This window comes from Pelodiscus sinensis, chromosome 9 (genome assembly GCF_052426305.1).
Source record: "Pelodiscus sinensis isolate ZL-2025 chromosome 9, ASM5242630v1, whole genome shotgun sequence".
NCBI classification, from domain to species: domain Eukaryota; kingdom Metazoa; phylum Chordata; order Testudines; family Trionychidae; genus Pelodiscus; species Pelodiscus sinensis.
The window spans coordinates 32,107,548-32,128,911 of NC_143060.1; the positions used below are offsets into that span (position 1 = coordinate 32,107,548).

At 44.8% G+C, this 21,364-nt stretch overlaps 1 protein-coding gene across 3 annotated transcripts in view; it reads right to left on the bottom strand.

The window, feature by feature from the left end:
- The window catches only part of SYDE2 (synapse defective Rho GTPase homolog 2), a 53,776-nt gene extending 32,669 nt beyond the window's left edge, over positions 1–21,107 (bottom strand). The window contains exons 1-2 of one of the 3 annotated variants that reach the window (XM_075936378.2): positions 19,428–21,095; positions 13,108–13,824 (exon numbers count right to left, since the gene is read on the bottom strand). In XM_075936378.2, coding sequence (XP_075792493.2) covers positions 13,108–13,824; positions 19,428–20,736 — 2,026 coding nt within the window. In that variant the 5' untranslated portion in view covers positions 20,737–21,095. Of the gene's footprint in view, positions 1–13,107; positions 13,825–19,427 lie in introns of all 3 variants that reach the window. The other 2 variants (XM_075936379.2, XM_089780487.1) reach the window with 2 other exon arrangements.
- Between the last annotated feature and the right edge of the window lie 257 nt (positions 21,108–21,364).

The following is a 21,364-nucleotide window of genomic DNA, read 5'->3' on the forward strand; positions in this document are numbered from 1 at the left end:
ATAGGAGAAATAATGCGGGAGAATGGCTCTTGCACAAGAGGGGTTTTTTTGCACAAAAAGGAGCCTCTTGCACAAAAATGGGCGCTCAACAATTATCAAATGAGGCATGGCGATATTCCACGCTTAGCCTTGTTTCCATGTTTTGCCACAGAAAGGCTATAGTAGACAAGCCTAAATGTCCACAGCTCTGGGTCCTGGTTCAGCGGGAGGATCACTCTGCCTTTCCTCAGACTCAGAAGCTCAGCTATGCCTCTGTGCTCCTTCCCTTGCAAGTACTCTCCCAAACAAGAGTGTGGATTACTCACACTGCCTTCACAGCAGGCCCATCTCAGTCAGCCCTAGGCACAGCAGTAGTCTCTTCCCTGGCTTCAGGGAAGCCACCAGCCATCTCTGAAGATCCCTGCTCAATCAAAGCTCCAGCAGGCTCTCAGTAGCTCCTGGCATGGACAGAGCTCCACCCCAGCAATGTGGCTCCTCTTCCCAAAATAGAGCCCCACTGCTTGCTCCCCCTGGAAAAGAAGTTGCTTACTCTTTCCCCAAGAGATCATAGGAGTTGTGGTCTCTAAGGCTAGATTCCAGCTGGGAAGATTGTGTATGCTGCAACACTCCCAATGAAGTTCAGCAGCCTCTCTAATAAAGGGGCCTATGTTAGCATGCCCTTTTGACCCTGATGTCTCCTGAGGACCCAGTTCTTCTTGTTATTTTCACAGTGTAAAATGCTAATGCAGTTCATGCTTCTTTGTGCAGCCAGATCATAAAAAGATTTAGCATAAATCACAATCAAAAAAGAGGGACACCAAAGCTACTTCAATCCTGGCTACTAGGTCTTTTTGTCTTGTGTGCCTGCAAAGCTGAGCTGTCAAGCCATGCCTCCAGGGCTGGATTAAGACCTTTAGAGGCCCTAAGCACTGAAAAGATTATGGTGCCCCCCATATGTAATTCAAAATAAAAACAATACTATGCCATAAAATCTCTTTTTTTTTTTTGGTGCCCCTGATTTGCAAGTGCTTAGTCTCCCTATTGGGTAATCCAGCCCTGGATGCCTCAGATACACATATGACTAGGCCCTCAACTTTCAGAAGCTAACTGCTTTAGATACCCAGAAGAGATAGGAAGCCTTCTTCCATCTGTCATTTATTGGAAGGTGGCAGGGCTGTTCCCCACTCTGGCATGCCGAGTGCAGAAGGTAAGGGCCAGCAAGAGAGCTTAAAAACCTTACCTCTGCAGGCACTGGTTACGAAAAATTTCCCCCCAGAATCACAATACACAGATTTGGGGGAATGCTGCCACCATCAAGTGATTTTTATCAGTAAAAAACCCCCAGAGATGAACACTTGAACCCACTCTCAGGGGTACCCCAACCTCTTTTGCCCTAAAAAAGCTTGAAAAAAGGAAAGAGGAAAACAAACTGAAGTCTTTAGTAGCTAGGGTTGCCAGATGGTTGAAACAAAAATACTGAACACCCCCCCCCCCCAAAAAAAAAAACTCCCGGAAAAAATACTGTTGAAGGAAAAAAGGGGGGGAGGTGTTCAGTATTTTTGTTTCAACAATCTGGCAACCCTAGCTTCTAAAGACTGCAGTTTAAAAAAATAAAATAAAATAAAACAGCATGTCCCCTTTAAGAGTGAGTACAGGGATAGGAACAGGGGAGAAGTTGAGCACTAAGACCCAGGTAGGGTTACCAGGTAGATCCCGCCAAAAAACCAGACACACTTGATCATGGGCGGGGCGTGGGGGGGTAGAGACTGGCCTGGAGGGGGGCAAGGCGGGAAGCAGAGCTGGCGGGAGTGGTCCGGGGGCCACGGGGCTAGCCGGGAGGAAAGGGGGGGCTGGGAAGCAGAGCTGGAGGTGGCGGGGCTGGCCAGGAGGAATGGGGGGGGCTGGGAGGAAGGGGGACCGGGAAGCAGAGCTGGGGAGGGTCAGGGGGCGCAGGGCTGGACGGGAGGGGGGGGCCCGGAGCTGGCGGGGTCGGGTGGGTACAGCTACTGGCCGCAGCTGGAGTCCAAGGGGCCGCGCCCTTGGCAGGCGATCCCTCAAATTGCTCATAGAAGCCGGGTGGGGGTAGGGAGGGAGGAGCTGGGAGCCACTCCCCCCGCCTGGCTTCTGCATGCAACCAGAGGTTCCCAGCAGGCTTTTGCACAGGACCAGAGGCTCCTAGTGCCAATCGTGGCCTTGCCTCCCAGTCACTCTCCCGCCCCCACCAGGCTTCCGTCCGGCGCCCTGCCAGGAATTCAGAAAATACCAGATATTACATATGTCCGGTATTTTCTGAATTTTTCTACCAGACAGATGGTGCAAATACCGGACTGTCCGGTAGAAAACCGGACACCTGGCAACCCTAGCTTCCCCTTGGTCGACAGCCATTTTGTGCTGGCAGCATTGCAGAACCAGGTAAGCATGGGAGCTCGGGTTAGGGGAGCTGGGGTTGTTGAGAGCCAGAGGGAGGTTCGGGGGCAGGGGGGAAGGCCAGGCTCTGAGTGTTTATAGGGTTGCCAGGTGCCCGGCGTTTTCACCTCCTGTCCGGGGAAAAGAAAATCAGAAAATACCAGACATTTTAGGTGTCCAGTATTCTCTGAATCTTTTTACCGGACGGTCCGGGTGAATACCGGACATCTGGCAACCCTATTAGTAGCTGATCTCTCAGTCTGAGGCATACAGATACAGACAGACCTTCCAAGACACAAGAATCAACTCATCACCTTGAAAGAAGTGATTTGTACTACAAAACAAAAAAATTGATAAAGCACACTTGGTTGCAAGATGTTACAGCAACTAAGGAAAACAAATTAAAACACAGACAAGAGTATCTGGGCACAATGCTAGATGGTAAATGGGGAGGGGAGGCATAGATTCACACAGAGCAGTTCAAACCAACCCCTTCCCCCCACACACACACACAAAATCCTGAACGCAACAACATTCATTTAGCCTTTTTACTTACTTCCAAACTTCTCTTTATTCAGTCCACTTACATGCCCCGAATTCCTTGGAGGCATCATAGTCCTGCCTGGGTTTAAATTATTCTCTCTCAACTCCTGGTTTAATTTTTCCCACACAAAGACAGCAGGTAAGGAATCGATATCCAATTCAAATTTCTACACTCTCTCAGGGGTGATCAACCTGTTCCGGGTAAAGAGCCAAGATCTAGCTGTATCCAGCACAAAGAGCCAGAGCAAAAAGTTAGAGGGGTGGGAGGGAGGGAAGGACTGGCCCTTTAAGAAGGCTTTTTGGCCTCAGCAGGCTCCCGTTGGTGGCTGCAGCTCCCATATTGGATCCGCCATTTTTATCCAGACGGCTTCCCTACCCCGGTGAGCAGTGGGGAGCCGGGAGGCGCGGGCCGTGTTCGGGGGCGGCTTCTCAAGCCACAATGACCGGGGGGCAGGGGAGGAGGAAATGTGGCATGCAGCTCATGAGCCGTGGGTTGGCCACACCCGCTCTATCTCATTGGGCTCTCCTGGCCCTCTGGCCAATGCCTTTGCTAGCTACCTGAGTTTAACCCCTTCGTCACTGGTAGCATTGCCAGATGGTTTCAACAAAAATACCGGACACACTTGACATTACATCACAATCTACATTACATCTTACTTAGAAAATACCGGACATTTATATTTTCTCAATTAGTTTCCCGAACAGCAAGCTCAAATACTGGACTGTCTGGTTCCAAACCAGACACGTGGCAACCCTAATCACTGGGTGCTAGTCAGCACTTCTCCTGTCCATTACAGGTGGTGTCACACTTTCTTCACAGGTCACTTGCTTGTTTAAACTAGACTAAATGATTAATTTCCTCTAATAAAGTTCTTAAACCATGATTTGAAAACTTCAGTAACTCAACTAGAGGGCTAGGGATCTATTTCAGAAGGGAAGGGCTGAGGCTCTGTAGCCTGAAATGTTTAGGATGTCAAATTAGATGATGATGATATCTGATACTAAAGTCCAAGTTCTTCTCTTCTGCCTAATTTGGCTTGTCTCTTTTTGTTCCAGCACCAGCTAAGTAAAAGATGACAATATAAAGTGCCATTTCCTCTGAAGAAGTCAATTGCATTCAATATTCCCTCTAATCTTTCCCAGCCACATGCAAATACATTTTTATATTGTAACAAGGTCAGGCTGGAGGACTAGATTAGAAGAGGAGAGAGCAGCTCCAGAAAGCAGAAAACCTTAATCAGCCAAAGCCTAATTCAGGGAAGCCAGGAACATCTGACCCAGAGTTATCAGGAGCAAGGCTGCTATAAATCAATTAAGGGCCAGCTGATTTGACTTGAGGCTGCCACATGACCTCTATAAAGTCTTGGGGGGAGAAGGGGCTAGGAGGCAAACAGAACGGAACTTGTAACTGATAAGGAGAGAGCGTGAGAGAAGCTAAGACAGACAACATCAGAGTTGACGGACACAGCAGGGGAAGTAAGGAGCTCTGACAGAAAGCAGTAGGGCTCCCTTCCCCAAGTAGCCTGAGAGACTAGCTGGTAGATGGGGAGGACTGGTTGCCAAGACCATGCTGAACAAGGGGCATCTGATCCATACCCTTTTAGCTGGAGAACCAAAGCCCAGCCCCAGCAAGGGCAGGCGAAGCCTGGTCCACAATACCTAGACTGTGGGATAGTGGACTGACCAGGGCTCTGGGACACACCCAGGAATGAGACTGACCTTGCCACAATATGCACCAAGGCATTGCAAATGTGCCCATCAGTAAAAACAAAAAGCCTAGCTATGGGAGCTCTGCTAATCAGCTGGGTGGCATTTGAAAATCTCCTGAGCAGCACACTCGCACAGCTTTCAGGGAACACTGACTGCCTGCCTTGATTATCTGGGAGCTCTAAGGACACAGTAAAGCTTGGCCCATCAAAACTGATGGGCTACGTCTAGACTGGCATGATTTTCCGCAAATGCTTTTAATGGAAAAGTTTTTCCATTAAGAGCATTTGCGGAAAAGAGCGTCTAGATTAGCACGGATGCTTTTCCGCAAAAGCACTTTTTGCAGAAAAGCATCTGTGCCAATCTAGACGTGGTTTTGCGCAAGAAAGCCCCGATCACCATTTTCGCCATTGGGGCTTTTTTGCGCAAAACAATACCGCGTTGTCTACACTGGCCCTCTTGCGCAAAAGCATTTGCGCAAGAGGGCTTTTGCCCGAACGGGAGCGGCACAGTATTTCCGCAAGAACACTGACAATCTTACATGAGATCGTCAGTGTTCTTGCAGAAATTCAAGCAGCCAGTGTAGATAGCGGGCAAGCTTTTAAAACGTGCCAGTCTAGACGCAGCCATGGTGTTAATATTACTATACAGTATTAGGACCTATCTACAGCATCCCAGGCTATCGTGATATTACAGTCGCTACCAACAAGTCTTGGTTCCACTAGGATTTTACATGGAATCAGCTATCTTGGTATGAACACATACTTAAAAAAAAAAGCAGTAAAAATGTTGCCAAAATAATAATCAGTGATTGATCCAGAAGTTCCACTGTGCTGTTGTACCAAAGATACAGAACAAGAAAGTTTATCTGTGCCTTTACTATAAGAAATACATTTTCAGGTACAAAGCCCACATGACATTGGGTTTCCACTATATTCAGCCTTGGAGGAAGACCAAAACATATCAAAACAGTGGCAGGCTAGGTGTGGCCTCTCTTCTAAGAAACTGCCAGTTGAGAAACTTTCATACCCCTAGGCATACTTACGAAATGCATACTGGTAAGGAAAATTAAGCATAAAGAACAATCCTCCTGCAGAGCAAAATATTCAATGCACAAGACACTGAGTGCCAATTAATAACACCATCTCTTTCCCCCAATTAACAGCCCAAGAGAGGATGTATCTGGGGACTTCATTGCTCCTAAAAAGGACATTTTCATATAAAGAAGAAATATATTTCCCTATTCTTATTTGTAATGAGGTCCGCAGATCCATGACATTGGAATTTTCATATCCATGTCTGTGTGCACGCAGGGGATTATATACACTCATATCAGATGGAAAAGGGAGAACCCTTTCTTAATAATTACTGGGATACTACAATGAGGCGCATCATCCACTGAAAGCAGTATCAGATGATAACAGCACATCCGGCCTGTAGAATTAGGAGAAAGTATGAACAGATGCCCAGGTGTCTGCTTTCCTCTTTTGCTTGTAGAAGGTCTTTCTGACCCTGATGTGGCCACAGCTCAGAGATCAGCTTCTGCCATTAGAAGCTGGAGTAATAGATACGCTTTTATGCTTCTGACAATGCTTTTATGCTTTTGACATACAATAGTTTAGCCATTTGGAAGTGAAAGATTTTGAAGCTTTTTTACCCTTTGACAGTGGATAAGGAAGCACAAAAAACATTTGATTTTCTGACCTAAGATGTACAAGTAATACTGACTTTAAAGGCTCTGCAGAAATCCAAAGGATGCCACAGTTTTTCTGTGAAAGGTGTTGGAGCTGGGCACAAGGAGGGAAATAACTGTCTATGTGCTATGGGACCTGTGGTTAATCTCCAACAATAAAACAGATTTGATTCTTATTACTACTTTCCTTATAGCAGGTGCAGTGGTGAGGTTCCAGGAATAGAGACACCATCTTAGTCTTAGTCTGTAGACTAACATGATGGCTATCAAAAAGGCCACGTTAGAAAGTAATGAGACATCTCCACAAGTGGTTCAAATGGATGACCTGTAATGGCACTAAAAACCAGGTAAGATCCCATGAAAGAAAAGATGCTGCTCCCAAAAAATAAAAACACTCAAAAGCTCACTACACACACACACACACACACACACACACCCCATACTGGACATCTAGATAAGATGAAATCTTCTACTACACTAAGGATGCTCGACAAAGCAGCCTCCTGATCTCTGAATGTCTGAACTACCCGACATAACTGGAGTCCATCTTGAAGAAATTCAAGAATCTGCAGATGTATTGGTGAGACCCTTGTTCTGGTACTAATGGTACATCTAAAGCAGGCCTGATAAATGCTGAGATAGTAGATTTATTACTGGAAGTTACAAGTGTGACTAGAAGCGCTCTAACTAACCTTGCTGGCTTGAGAGTCTGTTCAAGAACCAGGAAGATAGGCTCAGACTGTTTGTATTCTGATGCATGATTGACCTAGTATCATACCGCTTCTGACTGGAAAGCAGATGGGAAGTCTTTGTATTAGGGGATGTTAGAGTGTAACCAACACACCATTTAATCGATAATTGGTTACACTCAGCTGGCTCCAAGGGAGCTTTGTCAGGGCAGCAAGGAGGAGCTGAAGCAGCAGATAAAAATATAGCTGTTGCTCAAAGGCAGCAAGATAGGTGAGGCTCCAATGGTAGACAAGTCTGTTCCATCTCCAAAGCTGCAGTGCTAGTGATCCAATATTATGAGGGCCACAGTTCCATAAGAAATATCATATACAGGCAGCTATTACGATTTATTTTAGACCAAGACCCAACACCACTGCTTCAATTATACTAGTACATTAAAATCCACCACCACCAAAAACTGTAAATTTGTCTCCTAAAGTAACGTTTCACAATGCTGTGATTCGAATCATAAAGAGGAGTCATTTTTCAACATTTGCAGATTATACCAGCACTGAATAAGCTGTACAGTTAGGTTACATTTTTAGGAAAGTCTATATTTTGGCATTTGAATTTTGTGTACACTAATGTTTAGAAAAAACATTTTTCAGTTTATACTTATCTACTTTTCCTTAAATGCATGCCAAAAAAAGCACACTTTTCCACCAAAACTTTTTTCCTACAGCCTCCAAAGCATCAGTTCTCCCTTCCACCTGTTTTCTAACTTAGACTCTAGTTCACTTTTAAAATATATTACAGGTTGGACCGCCCTTAAGCAGGACTCTCTGGTCCAGCAACATCTGTGGTCCTACTGGATCACAGATGTTCCTGAACCACAGAGCCTAGGTATAAGGAGGTTGGGCCATGGGGCAGGAGCAGCAGGAAGGGCTGGTGATTTATTCAGCCGGGAACCCTGTGTTGGGGCAGGGTCACATAGGGGTGGGCAGTGAAGCAGGAAGTTCTGGCTCCTCCTGCTCCGGAGTTCAGGGAGCCAGCAGCGGCAGCCCCAGAGCTCTGGCCACGGAGGGCCAGCAACAGCAGCCCTGGAGCTCTGGCCCCAGCTCTGGAGTGCAGAGGGCCAGCAGTGGCAGCCGTGGAGCTCCAGCCCTGGCAGCAGCCACAGAGCTCAGCCTGGGGAGCCATGGTTGGGCAGACAGCAGCAGGGCAGGTCTGGAGCTCTAGCTGGGGACAGCAGTGTAGGATGGATCAGGTTGGGAAGGACCTCCCCTGGTCCAGCAAATCCCCTCATTTGGGACCAGCCACGAGGGAGGTAAAACCTGTATTTTATCGTGAAGAGTTAAAAGTGTTTTTATAAGAATTTTATACAGGTTGGATCTCCATAGTCCAAACTTCCATGGTCTGGCAACATCTGTGGTCTGGCATCCCAGTGGGTGCTCCCAGGCTGGAGCACTCACAGAAAAATCTAGCCCCACCTACCTTCCCGCTCTGCAACTCCCCACCCCAAAGTGTCACAATTTGTGGCATTCAAACTTGAGGGAGGGCGGGGGGGAAGGGCATAATGGGAAGGTGGGAATGATCCAGAGAAGAGGTAGGGTGACTGTGGAACCCCAAATGCCTCCTCAGTCATCACTCAGTCAATTCTGGCTCCTCTGCTGCCTCTGGAGCAGAGCCCTGCAGCTGGCTACAGTAGAGGAGCCAGCATTGCCCTTCCTTGGTTCAACAAATTCCTTCGTTTGGGATTGGTCTGGTCCTGTTGACGGTGCTGGATCAGAGAAGTACAACCTGCTGTTGCATTTTTGTTTGGAGAAAAGTATTTCAATGTATTTATATCTAATTCTATTTCTCATTAAGTGTTAAAATATTAAGAAAGGCCAGGACTATGCATTAAGGAAATTAACTTGCAAATCCTTGTTCACAAGAGTAATATGTGAGTAATCCTACCAATTCTGGAACTACAGTACTTGTATGAGTGAGAACAAAAACAAGGATCTACAGGATTAAGCTCTAACACACTGGTATAGTATTTTTTAAAAAAGCACATTCAGTTTTGTTTGGAACAGCTGCTCAGAAGTAATTAAATCCAAACATTTATGTTTTACTAAAGAATAGTTTTCAAAACCTAGTATTAATAGAAGCATTTTCAAGAAATTAAAAACAAAACAACTGGTATTGATTTAAACATCCCGCGCTGAAGTTTGAAACCAAAAATGTAGGAGCACTATGTTATCAAATAAATAAATAAATAAATAAATAAATAAATAAATCAGCATATAAAAAAGTGACTAAACTAGTTTAATTGCCATAGCTGAGTGAAATGAAAAAAAAAATTAAAACCCATAAAATATATTTAAATGCATTTCAGATTAAAAACTGAAATTGTAACAAACAGCTATCTTATTAATAAAGCACCCCCAAAGTATACTTTGCAGAAAAACAGTCATAAAAGCAATATTTCATTAATAAAAAGAACATCCTGACCATTAAAAAAAAAATCACTACAAATCTATGCTGCTATTAGGAATACAAGTAAAAGCTTTGTTTTTGTATCTAACCTATAGTATCTTTGCTCAGACATCTTCCTTACTGGTAAAAGCAGATTTGCTGAACAATCATGCGGTATTTGACAAGAGTTACTGCTTAGTGTATTTGAGTCTTAGACACAGACATTTCTTTACTGCTTAGCAATTGCTTGTGTAATTCAGACTCTGCCGTAATACAAATAAAGTTAAATTGGACATGCTGCCATTCATGTGGTAATTTTATCTGGATGAGCTGTCCGATTAAATTTGACTGAAAATAACTGTAGACACCTTAACTGGATTAAAAGAATCAGCTAACTACTCCTCCACAATAAAGCCAATTACTTAACAGCAGGGACCCACTTCATTATCAATTAATCCAGTCAATGCGATCATTATACAATGCACACACAAAGAGAACTGCTTTAAAATTGTTTAATTAACTCAATACTGAGTAAACTGCATAGGAGAAATCCATAATCAATTTCACCAGACTTCATCATAGAGATAACATTTAAGGAGCAGTTTAATTTGAAGGCATATTACTTATTAGCTAACTCTATTAGCTTTAGTTAGCATGGACACTCTAATTGCCAATATTTTTTCTCCATTTTTTCCCCTTCTCTTTCCCTCTCCATCCCCCCTCTCTCTCTGCTATTTATTTGGACCGTAGACCCCCTTAGCTCCATTCATCTGAAGAAGTGGATTGTGCCCACAAAAGCTCATGATACCATCTACATGTTTTGTTAATCTCTAAGGTGCTGCAGGAGAATTCACTGTTTTGTAACTTTTTTCAGTTAAGGTGCATCTACACAGCAAGGCTTAACTTGAAATAAGCTACGCAAATTGTGCTACATCAATTGTGTACCTTATTTTGAAACTGGGAGTGTCTATACAGCACTTATTTTGAAATAGAGCACTCTTCCTCCGACTTCCCTTACTTCTTGTACAATGAGGGTTACAGGAGTCAGAGTAAGAAATCCTCCAGCTTGACAGTATTTCGTCATTATTTCAAAATAACTGCCTGCTATTTTTTTAGTGCTGTCACACAATCTTCAGCCTATAGACCAGGGCTCTATAACTTGCTCACATGACCTTATCTTTCTTTCTTGCTTTCTTTCTTTTTTGGGGGACAGAAGGGAGACAGGAAGTGTAGGACACAAAGGGACCTAAATTCCATTTCCTACAGTGACTTGGGCACTATGGACTTGGGCAAAGTAACTTAGATATTAATTACAGATGTTAGAGTTAGCTGATTAACCGGTCAATTGATAAACTGAGATTATCGAGTTAATGTTACCAGTTAAACTCTACCCTGCTCCCAGGCAGGCAGCTCCCCTGTGGAGTAAAGCTATTTCCCCAGGAGTGGAGCCAGCAGGGATAGCCACAGATCTTTCATCACAGCGTAGATATAACCCTTGATGAACATGATAAATAGGGACAAGCCAACAAACCACCACCATCTGTTCTTCTCTCATTTACTAGAATTGCTTGAGGGAGTCAACAAAACAGCAGATATAGGAGGCAGTGTTGATATCATGTATATGGCCTTTTAGAAAGTCTTTGATAAAAATTGCATACAAGAGACTTTTGAGGAAATTAAGTAGTTACAAAGCTAAAGTTAAAGTTCTACATAGAGTTAGAATTGGCTAAGACACAGAAAACAAAATATGTTGTGTTTAGGGATGTAAAAGGTTACCCAGTTAACAGGTTACCTGGTAAACACTAGGCTTACCAAATAGCTAACTGGTTAACTGGGCTGGGTGGGGGAGGGGCTACTCAGCTAGGGCAGCAGACAGGGCTGCAGTGGAAGCCCCAGCAGCTGCGGTCCCACCAGCATCCCCACCATGTGCTGCAGATCCCTGCTGGGCAAGGGCAGGCAAGACCCCAGCTCCAGCAGCTCTGTCACCCCAGCTGCACCATCAGTCCTAGCCCAGCACCTCAGATAGGGGCAGGCGGAAACCAGGCTGTACTGCAGAGGCAGCCCTAGCCCAGTGCCCAGGCAGAGGTAGACAGAACACCAGACCCACTGCACCCCCAAGGGGGACTGCTGCAACCTGGCTGGGCCCAATGTACCACACTGCTGGGGGAGGAGGAGGGGGCTGCTCCAGCTCAGGTGGGCCCAGCCCACCACAGGATCATGGTTAAGCAGTTAAACATTTTGTTTAACCAGTTAACTGTTTTACCGCAATTCTACATGTGTAGCTGTGTTTGTGCATCATCAACAGAACTGTTAACTAGGCTCATTTTGTAAGCTCTTTATTGTTGGCCTGATGTGAGCCATAAAGAACCAATTTACATTTCAGATTCCAGGCTCCATTCAGAGGGCTAATAACCAGGGTTAAACAAAGACGTCATTTTATCTCTGAGAGGAGCAAATCTGATCTAGATACATACATATGGCACCCCATTCTTACAGTCACTTTTCAGAGCAAAGATGTGTTTTAAAGATTCAAAAAATGAATAGCTATAGATAATTGCCATAATTTTCAAACTTGAATATCCAAAGTTAAGCACCTAAACCAGGGGTGGGCAATAATTTTTGACCGGGGGCCACTTCAGAAATTTTTGAAGTGGCCGCAGGCAGAAGGAATGGGACCAGGACACTTCTGTTCTTCCCTACCCCATAGACCCTGTTAGGTCTGGGGGTAGAAAAGCATGTGAAATCATATTCCTCTGCCCCACCCCTGAGAACCACCAACTGTTCTCAACAGGTGATGGTTCCTTCTAGGAGCCCACAGTGGTGTGCGGAGACTTTGTGCACTCCCTCTGCCCCCAGGTCAATCAAAGCCTGGGGGCAGGGGAAGCATGCGAAGTCTCCTCCTATCCTGTCCTGCCCTGCAAAGAGCACGCGGCACCTCTGACTGGGGGAGCACACAAAGTCTGCCCCCACCCTGCAAAGGAGTGCCACACTTGGAGTCACACAGCAGCTGAGCAGGGGGCTGAGTGCTGAGCCCTCTGCAGGGTGTGAGGAGACTCTGTGTGCTCCTCCCAATAAGAGGCACCGCATACTCTTTGCAGAGCAGGGCAGGGCAAGGCAAGGTGGGAGACTTCACATGCTTACCCCACCCCCAAGCCCTGATTGGCCTGGGGGAGCGCAAAGTCTCTTGATCCCTGCCCTCCGGTGCACAGCACTTAAGAGTCAACTACAGGGTTGACTCTAAGCACCGCACGCTCCCCCGTCCCTAGGCCCTTATTGGTAGGACCTCCGTGGACCAGATCAACCCACTTGGTGGGCCGAATCTGGCGCATGGAGGCCCTTTTGCCCACCTCTGGTCTAAACCCATATTTATATATAGATAAATGGCCTGATTTTGCAAGAGGTTGAATACTCACATTTCCTATTCAAGTCAATGTGTGGGTGTTACCTGTGAAAGTCAGACTACTTATTTAGGTATCTAACTTTATATACCCAACTTTGAAAATTATGGCCTGCATATTTGATAATCAACTTCCCATTAATTTCATAGAAATTTTCACAATGAAGAGAAAACAAAACGATGTTTAACTTTTCTGTAAAAAAAACCCAAAAAAACAGGAGTGTAACATCAATATATTCAATAACGTTCTTACCTGCTGAACAATATTTAAATGCAGCGTTTTCCTCTATTGCTGTTGCACTCTGAGTCTTGCACACAAAACTTTGCTTGTGCAGCTGTACGTGTTCCATGGAATGTATGGAATCTGCTTGATTAATTTCACTGGACTGAGCCATTTGATTGTCTCCTGCAGATTCTGAGCATGGAAAGCCTTTATTGTTCCCCATTATTTTAATCAAGTCACTCCCAGGCAACATCCTGAAACTTGTGGCGTGGGAGTCCAAATTAACAGAATTTTTCCTAGTCAAACAATGGACTCTGGGGAAGTCAGGCTCTTCGTCTTCAGGAATAGGGTTATACCATATTTCTCCTTCATCATCTGCATCATTATCCTCACTGAAGTCTAAAATACAGTTTCTCAAAACTGAAGGGCTTGTAGAATGGTGAACAGCAGTCACAGAATTATAGGTTCTTGAAGGATATTCATGTCCTACAGGTGATTTGGGAGGGCCCTGTGGCAGTTTAGGTTCAGGCAAAGGATTGGATATATGGGTAGAATTTCCTTGCATTTTCTTAGAGACATTTTCTTCTTCCAGATTAGAGGTCTTTAACGGACTCTGATGTAGCCAGTTACGTTTCTTAGAAACTGTGATGCTATCAAGTTGTGGCCTATGGTCAGATACTTCACTGGGCATATAAATTTTAAGTTCTCTCCCACTTGTAGAGGATATGTAAATATTTTCAATTAAATCTGTTATTAAAAGAGGAAAAAGAAATGCTTAGAATAACTTTCAGTTTTGAAAAAAAAAAAACCCACAAAACACATATGCTGTCACGTCCCATCCACATTAGACCTTGTCCCACAGGACAAAAGACATGCTGTACGATCACGCACTTAATTTCAATCCATCCAAAGACAGCATGTGTGCATGTAGTAAAGAAACAAAAATATCTTTTGCCATAGCAATGAAAGTGATACTACAAGCACGTTTGTACTTGTTCCACATTCCAAGAATACGCACATAACAAAACAGAATGTGGGAAAGCAGTCAATCTGACACTCCTATCGATAATGAGCATTAAACATCCAATATTAAAGCTAATATATCTTATGACACACATGATATTCTTGACTATGGTCTAGATCCTGCAAGGTGCCAAGTGTCTTCTGACAACTGATAAAAGCTCTCAGCTCCCAGTGGAAGACAATCACATCACAGGATCAGACTGTAAGTGAGATGTAATTTCAAGCTGCCAAAAAACTGCCTCGCATCCAAGTCTATAGAAAGCCCTTAAAAGAACAAGGTTCTGTTGCCCAGAGTTTAATGTTGACAGCACTTGTATAGAAACATTTGAGGTACTATTTCCATTTGACATTTATATCTTTTCTACATTGCTGGCACTTGAAAAATACTGAAGAACTAACACTGAAATTAAAATGTAAACTGATCAAGTTAAGTTGTAAAACTGCTCTGTGTTTCAATATCTTAACACTCTACTTCAGAAATGAAAGTGCTTTGGTAGCACAATTAGACTGAGACCTATACACCAGATCAACTTTTTATGCAACCTCCAGTCTTAAAGGTACTGGCTTAAATCAAGTGCACTAAATACAATTCTGCTCCTCTTATTAGAAAATCCATTAAGCAACCAATTTTATCAGTATTTTGATGGTTACTCTAGATTTTGACATACTGTGTTTTGTAAAGAACAAAAGAAACAACAGTCACTCAAGACTGGTTTAATTGTATTAATATTTAACTAGGAATAACTTTATTCAGTCAAAAGCAATGTTCTAGAAATTTAGTTAACGCTGCACAATATAGCTACAGTATTACCAAAGTCCAATAAAAATAAAAAACACTGATTATGTAATTCATGGCACTTAAGATTTGCTTGTGACTTTATTTACACACAATCTGAAACAGATTGTAATTCTTCTGAGTAGCACCAGACATATAAATTACATTGTACTACAAAACTGACTGTTCACTGCATTTATTTTAATCTATGTCATCACTTTACATTAATGTTAATTTTGCATTAAATGCAAAATTTAGACTTCTGTATTTTAATAAGTAAATGTTAATTATACTCTACCTAAGATCAAGATGAACACACACATTTGCAAACAAATCCACTTTCTTTCTACAGTAGCTATGCATAAAGACTGTACATTAAAATTAACAGATTCCTTCTAATTTAAGTCATTTTATTTTCCTATGAATACCCGTAAAAAAAGTATGCAGGCAGCATTTCATGCTCTTTGAGCGACCAACACTTAAAATACTTTTGCTAACTACTTTAATGACTGTGTCTGCCAAAGTATTATTTTGCAATAAATCTAGAGGATTTATAACCGTTGAACATTTAAGTAGGCATACTCTTTAACAAAATAGTGTTTAAGTAGCAAAAACAACCCTGAAGTGCAATTTGCCAGCACTTGTGTTCAGTGGGTATTGTACATGTAGCTTAAAAACTGAAAAAACACAGTACAGTATTAGAAATTACCAATCTATAAATGGTTTACGGCACAAGCTAAGAACCACATCAGTTTTCCCTTCTGAACCCAATATTAGCAATAACTGTGAACAACAATTCAGTCATCCTTATACCGAGTATATTAGGTCTGTCTATACATGGTTTTATTTTCTCCAGATGCTACTATATAGGTGTAAACCTGCAGCGTACAGACGCTGCATTAGTTTAGTTACAATACCATAACTACACCCATACTAGAAAGACCCCATGAACAAATCCACAGTTTTAAAGCTATTATAATGTTTATTGATTTCTCCTGCTTAGTAAGGAAATCTTAATAAAGGTGTGATGGGATGACTTTTATTTCTGTCTACAATACAATAAAAAGGCAATTATTTCAACTTGCTTTTTAATTAACTATTTTTCTTGCTCAATTATTTCTCTTGCTATTATTTCTGCTCCAATTACATTTGCTATTTTGAACATTTATATTTAATATTTTGTATCACTTGCAATTAGACATTACACAAAGTCAGAAACATTTCTTTAAACCTGTGCAGTATGATAGGAATGCTTGCTTTTACATCTAATTGCTGCATTAAAATCTTCAATGTTCCAGTAACAGCCCAAGGAATTGTTCCTGTCTAACCATTTTAAATAGATGAAACATTCAAATACTGCATTTCTAAAACAAAAATATCTTTGTTACTGCCAGCATTGCATACAAATGTGTGTCCTTTCACATTGTTTGTAAGCTTTCCTAATCATTGGAAGTGCAATCTCTTAAAAATTATACACATGACCAAATATCTAAAGGAATCAGATGTCTGAAGTCTGGGCCAAAGCTACCTTAATGCTTAAAACACACATGACACCATGTTCAATATTCCAATTAAAACTTTATTTGTAAGGCTTGCTAAGGAATAAAATGATAAACTGTGTTGGGAATTCTTGAATAACTTTCCATAACATGATTTACTACTGTGCATCATAATTTAAATTTCACAAATACTATTCTCACTCTTATGCTTTATGCAGACAATAATAAACAAGCTTGCTACTGACAAAATTCATTGTCAGTATTACAATCAGCTCAATGGTATACTTCTTTTTAAATATCAAGTCCATCACTTACAGTCAAATGACAGACAGCTGTATTTGTAAACTCTCTGCACTTCTCTTTTATACAGTCTTTGGCCCTAATCCTGCAATTACACATATGCTTAACTTCAGTACCACAAGCAGTACCATTTAAGTCAATGAGACTACAGGTTGGACCTCTATAGTCCAGACTTCCATAGTTCGGCAACATCTGTGGTCTGGCATCCCAGTGGATGCTTCCAGGCTGCATCACTCAAGAGGAAAAGCTGGCAGCAGAGGAGCTGGCATTGACTGTCCTTGTTCCAGCGTATTCCCTGCTTTAGGACCGGTCAGGTCCCAAGGGTGCTGGACCAAAAAGGTACAATCTGTAGTAAAGTTAAGCACATGCATAAAGGATTGCAAGGTCAGAACCTTGATTTCAAATGGCATTTTTATTTTGAATTCTCACACACAGCACTTACGGAGAAACACAGAGAATTCTAACACTTATCTTTCAATATACCACATACATATCTGCATTCATACATGTAATGATTTATCTGAACTGCTCAACCTATTTTTGAAAACAACTGAAGCAATTCATTGTATAAACAACTCTAAGGTCTAAATATTTTTAAAATCTTACAAAACTATAAAGTTTCTCAATGTCAGCTCTGAAGTTTGCAGCTAAGTTTGTAATTAAATTTCAATATACTTATCATATCCAACAAAAAAACAAAATAAGTTATTAGCCATTACAGGAAAAGATCCTAGTGAACATGTATACATTTTGGATAGTCCTAGGATGCAAGTACCACCATGTCTGGGCAATAAGAATACACTATTTGACAGAAATACATCTCTAAGAGCACAATTAGTTCAGTAAGCCCACTGACTTATTTTGAAGATTTTCCAATCCTATTAACTTCGGTAATGATCAGGCTTAAATAAATAGAAGGATTTTACAAATATGCAGGTTATGCATATCCATTACCCTTTGTTCTAAATCAGTCTTATTTATAATAGTATACTGTAGAGAAAATTAATTTTAATTATATTATAATGCAGCAGAGAGTCCCAGTTATAGACCAATACTCTAGAGTGCCAGGCACTGTACAAACAGGACAAAAAGATGATCCCTTTCCTAAAGAGCTTCTATCCCATGTATGTTTGTTACAGCTTTTTTTAAATCTAACTGTTCAAGTTACCTTGCAACATACTAACATTTTACCTATGTGTGTAGAAAATATTTCAACAAAAGGTTGAATTCCACATTTGTAAGCCATATTTTTGAATGTCAGGATAGACAGACTTTCAATTAATTGGGTTATTTATTCCAGGAAGAGGTTGTGCCGGAGAGGGAGGAGGTCAGGCCGTAAGTCGGGATATGCCAAAGCACACAATGTTTATTTGCATTCAATTATAAAGCAAACAAGACTGGGTAAAAAGGCAAATTGTTAAGAACCTGCACAAAATTAATTTTGTTCAACTGGAAGGCAGGTAATTATATTTAAAACCCTTTTCAGTTTTGAGAGATAAGTTTTATTGCTCAGAATAATGAACAGATTGTGTACATCTACACCTTTTAATTAAACTAAATCATTCCCAAATGTGAATGAGTTGTTTAAAATATACAATACTGCATAAAAACAACAATACCAAGAATTTGGGATTGTATTTGTTCATTTAACCGCATACTTAAGTTTACTGAAAGTAAACACAGGGGCTTTTTACAATCAAAAGAGACCGTTTTATTATTTTAATGTATTATAGTGGTTAATATTTATGCAACTATATGATTGGGTTGTCTATAGTAATATAAGTGTAAATGCAAAATTCTAACAAACATATACATCATCTGGGTACGATTTTTAAGGGTTCACTATTAAAGCTACTAAAAATAATGTCTGTTTTTATATTTTTATTGAAATACTATTATGTGGATTCACCTCAATTTTCACCATGCTTTCTATTAAAGTTAAAGCTAGTTTCCACAAGTGAAAAAATATCTGAATCACAAAAAAACCTTTTCATTACAGAAATAGAAAATGTTTGCTTTCAAAGAAATACTAACTTTGCCTATCACAATGTTTTGTCATAATCACAATTCCAGTGCAGTCTGTGACAGAACTAGCAAGAGCAATCTATTTCGAACTCAACTTAACATGTGAGTATTGAGAGGGGAATCCAGGATTTCACACTGTTCCAATTTGCAGGTGGTGCTAGATTTGCAGGTGGTGCTAGATTTACAGGAGCATGAAGCTGTAACAACAATAAACATCTGAAATAGCTTATGCCAACCCCTAGAATCAAGAACACTAGGGCTGTGTTATACTAAGCCTACATAAACATTCCCCTGCTGTACCGCAATCAGAGACATTACACTAGTAATAGAGATGTAGCCTTGTTAGTCTAGTCTAGCTGAAACAAAAAACAGGACTATGTAGCACTTTAAAGACTAACAAGATGGTTTATTAGGTGATGAGCTTTCATTTCTTATCTGAGGAAGTGGGTCTGGCCCACGAAAGCTCATCACCTAATAAACCATCTTGCTAGTCTTTAAAGTGCTACATAGTCCTGTTTTTTGTTTCAGACATTACACTGGCATTCAACGAGGCCCCTACCAGACAAGGCTGAACTTAACTGGAGGATACCCAGCACATTCAGTCACCCCTTAACAAGACAGACGGAGGCGGGGTTATTTAGGCTCCTGAGCTGGCAGAGCACAAGTTGCCTGGAGAAGGGTGACAGGCCCAAGTGGCGCGGGGCCGCTCGGCATCCCAGCGAACATACCTGTCAGCAGAAGACTTTGATCCGGGGGAACTGCCAGGTCCTGGCTTCGGGGCCCCCTCCAAGCCGGCGGAGTTTCTGGCCCCACTTCGCCGAGGTCTGGCTGAGCAGGCAGCGCCGCGCCGGTTTCAGTGGCTCTGGTGGCAGCGGAGGAAGCCCCCGCCCCGCCGCACCTCTTGATTCCCGGGGACGGCAGGCGTCCCTTGCACAGCCACTTCTGCAGCTTCCCGACGCTGACGGCGGGCGGCCTGAAGGGCCCCTCGGCGACACGTGGGCGGCTGCCGGGGCCCGCTACCTCTCGTAGCTCGGAGCCTGCTGGGGCACCGAGCAGCAGTCGCTGGGCCCCATCAGTCCCCCGCCCCCTGCTTTCCCCGCAGCGGGCTGAGCGCTGCGCGGCGGCCGGAACATCGCTTCTCTCAGGCTGCCAGGCCGGGCCAGGCGGCTCGCCCTGCAGCAGGTGCCCCGGGGCAGGCTGCGCGGGGCGGTAGCGGATCGCGCTGTCACTCAGACACCGCTGCAGCGGCGGAGGCTTGGCGGGGCAGCCGGGGGGCAGCAGGGGGAGGCTCCCCAGGTTCTCACCCTGGCGCCCGGCAAGACCCAGCGGGCCGGGGCGCTCCGCGAAGCCCGGTGGGGGTGACCGGGCGGCTGCGGCGGCGGACACCTGCTGCGGGCTGCCCTCGCCGGAGGAAGGGGAGGACCAGGCATCGCTGCTCCAGGAGGCGGCGGGCCGGGGGAGCCCCCCAGCGCATGCGGGGCTAGCCGGGGGCAGGTCATGCATGGCATGGATCAACAGGTAATAGGCCTCCTGTAGCTGGCTCCGCAGCCTGCCCGGGCTCTCCTGCTCCCCCGCCAAGCGACCCTCCCCTGGGCCCCGGGCGGGCTGCGGCTGCGGCTTCGTCTGGCCGCCCCAGGAGAGAGTCTCGTTATCGTAGTAATCGCTCTCCTCGCCGGCAGGCGCAAGCCGCGCGGCGGCGGACTCGGGCTGCGGGTGCCCTGGGGAGCCGCCTGGAGTGGCCGGGGCTCCAGCTGTTCCCTCCTCCAGGGCTGCGGGGCACCCAGCACGCGGTGCTCTCCCCCGGGACCAGCCTGGCTCCCGCTGCCCCGACGCCTCCTGCCTCCCGCCCCAGGGGGGCGCCGCGACCCCCCAGCCGCCCTGCCGGGTCCTGGGCTCCCCCCTGGCCTGCGGCTGCTGCTGGGCTTTACCTTGAGGGGCGCCGGTCCCCCCGCGGGGCTGCGCGCCTGCCCCCGCCGCCCCGCGCTGGGCTCTCCTGCCCCGCAGCTTGGAGAGGGTCCGGCGCAGAGGATCAGCCATGCCTGCCCCCGCCTGCCAGCCTCAGTCGCGGCTGCCCCGCAGCAGGAGGGTGCCGCGCGCCCTCCTGCGCGGCGGGTGGCGGCGGCGCTCCATGGCCGGGCGGGCTCGGTGTGCGCCGCGCTCCCTCCCCGCAGCCCGACTCCTGCCGCCGCTCACATACTTGGCATAGCTGAGCGGGGTGAGAGGGCGCCCTGCAATGCGCATGCCCTGCCGCCCGCCGCCGAGCGCGCGCGCCCGGCTCCCCCCCCCCCCCGGGCTCCGAGCGAGGGGGGCGCAGCCGGTTGGCGCCCCCTCAGCCGCGTCCGCGTGGAGCGACGAGAGGGCCCCGCTGCCTCCCTTGTTGGGTCACTCAGCCCCTTCTGTTCGCGCTGCATCCGTGCGCGCTAAGCCCCGGGGCAGGGGCTTTCCTAAGGCGTAAGGGGCTGGATCTCCTCCCACGACCTCAGCTGAGGGAGACGTAACGTAGCTCCCCCCGTCTAGGGGGAAGCACCCGCAGATCTCACCCCACCCAGGGGCTCTTGAGAGTTAAGAGCCAGGGATAGGTTAGTCCATTACATGCCTGGCAAAACAAAGTGACTGCAGCAGGCGCCTCGTGCAGAAATTCATGACGGTACAATTGCCCGGAGGG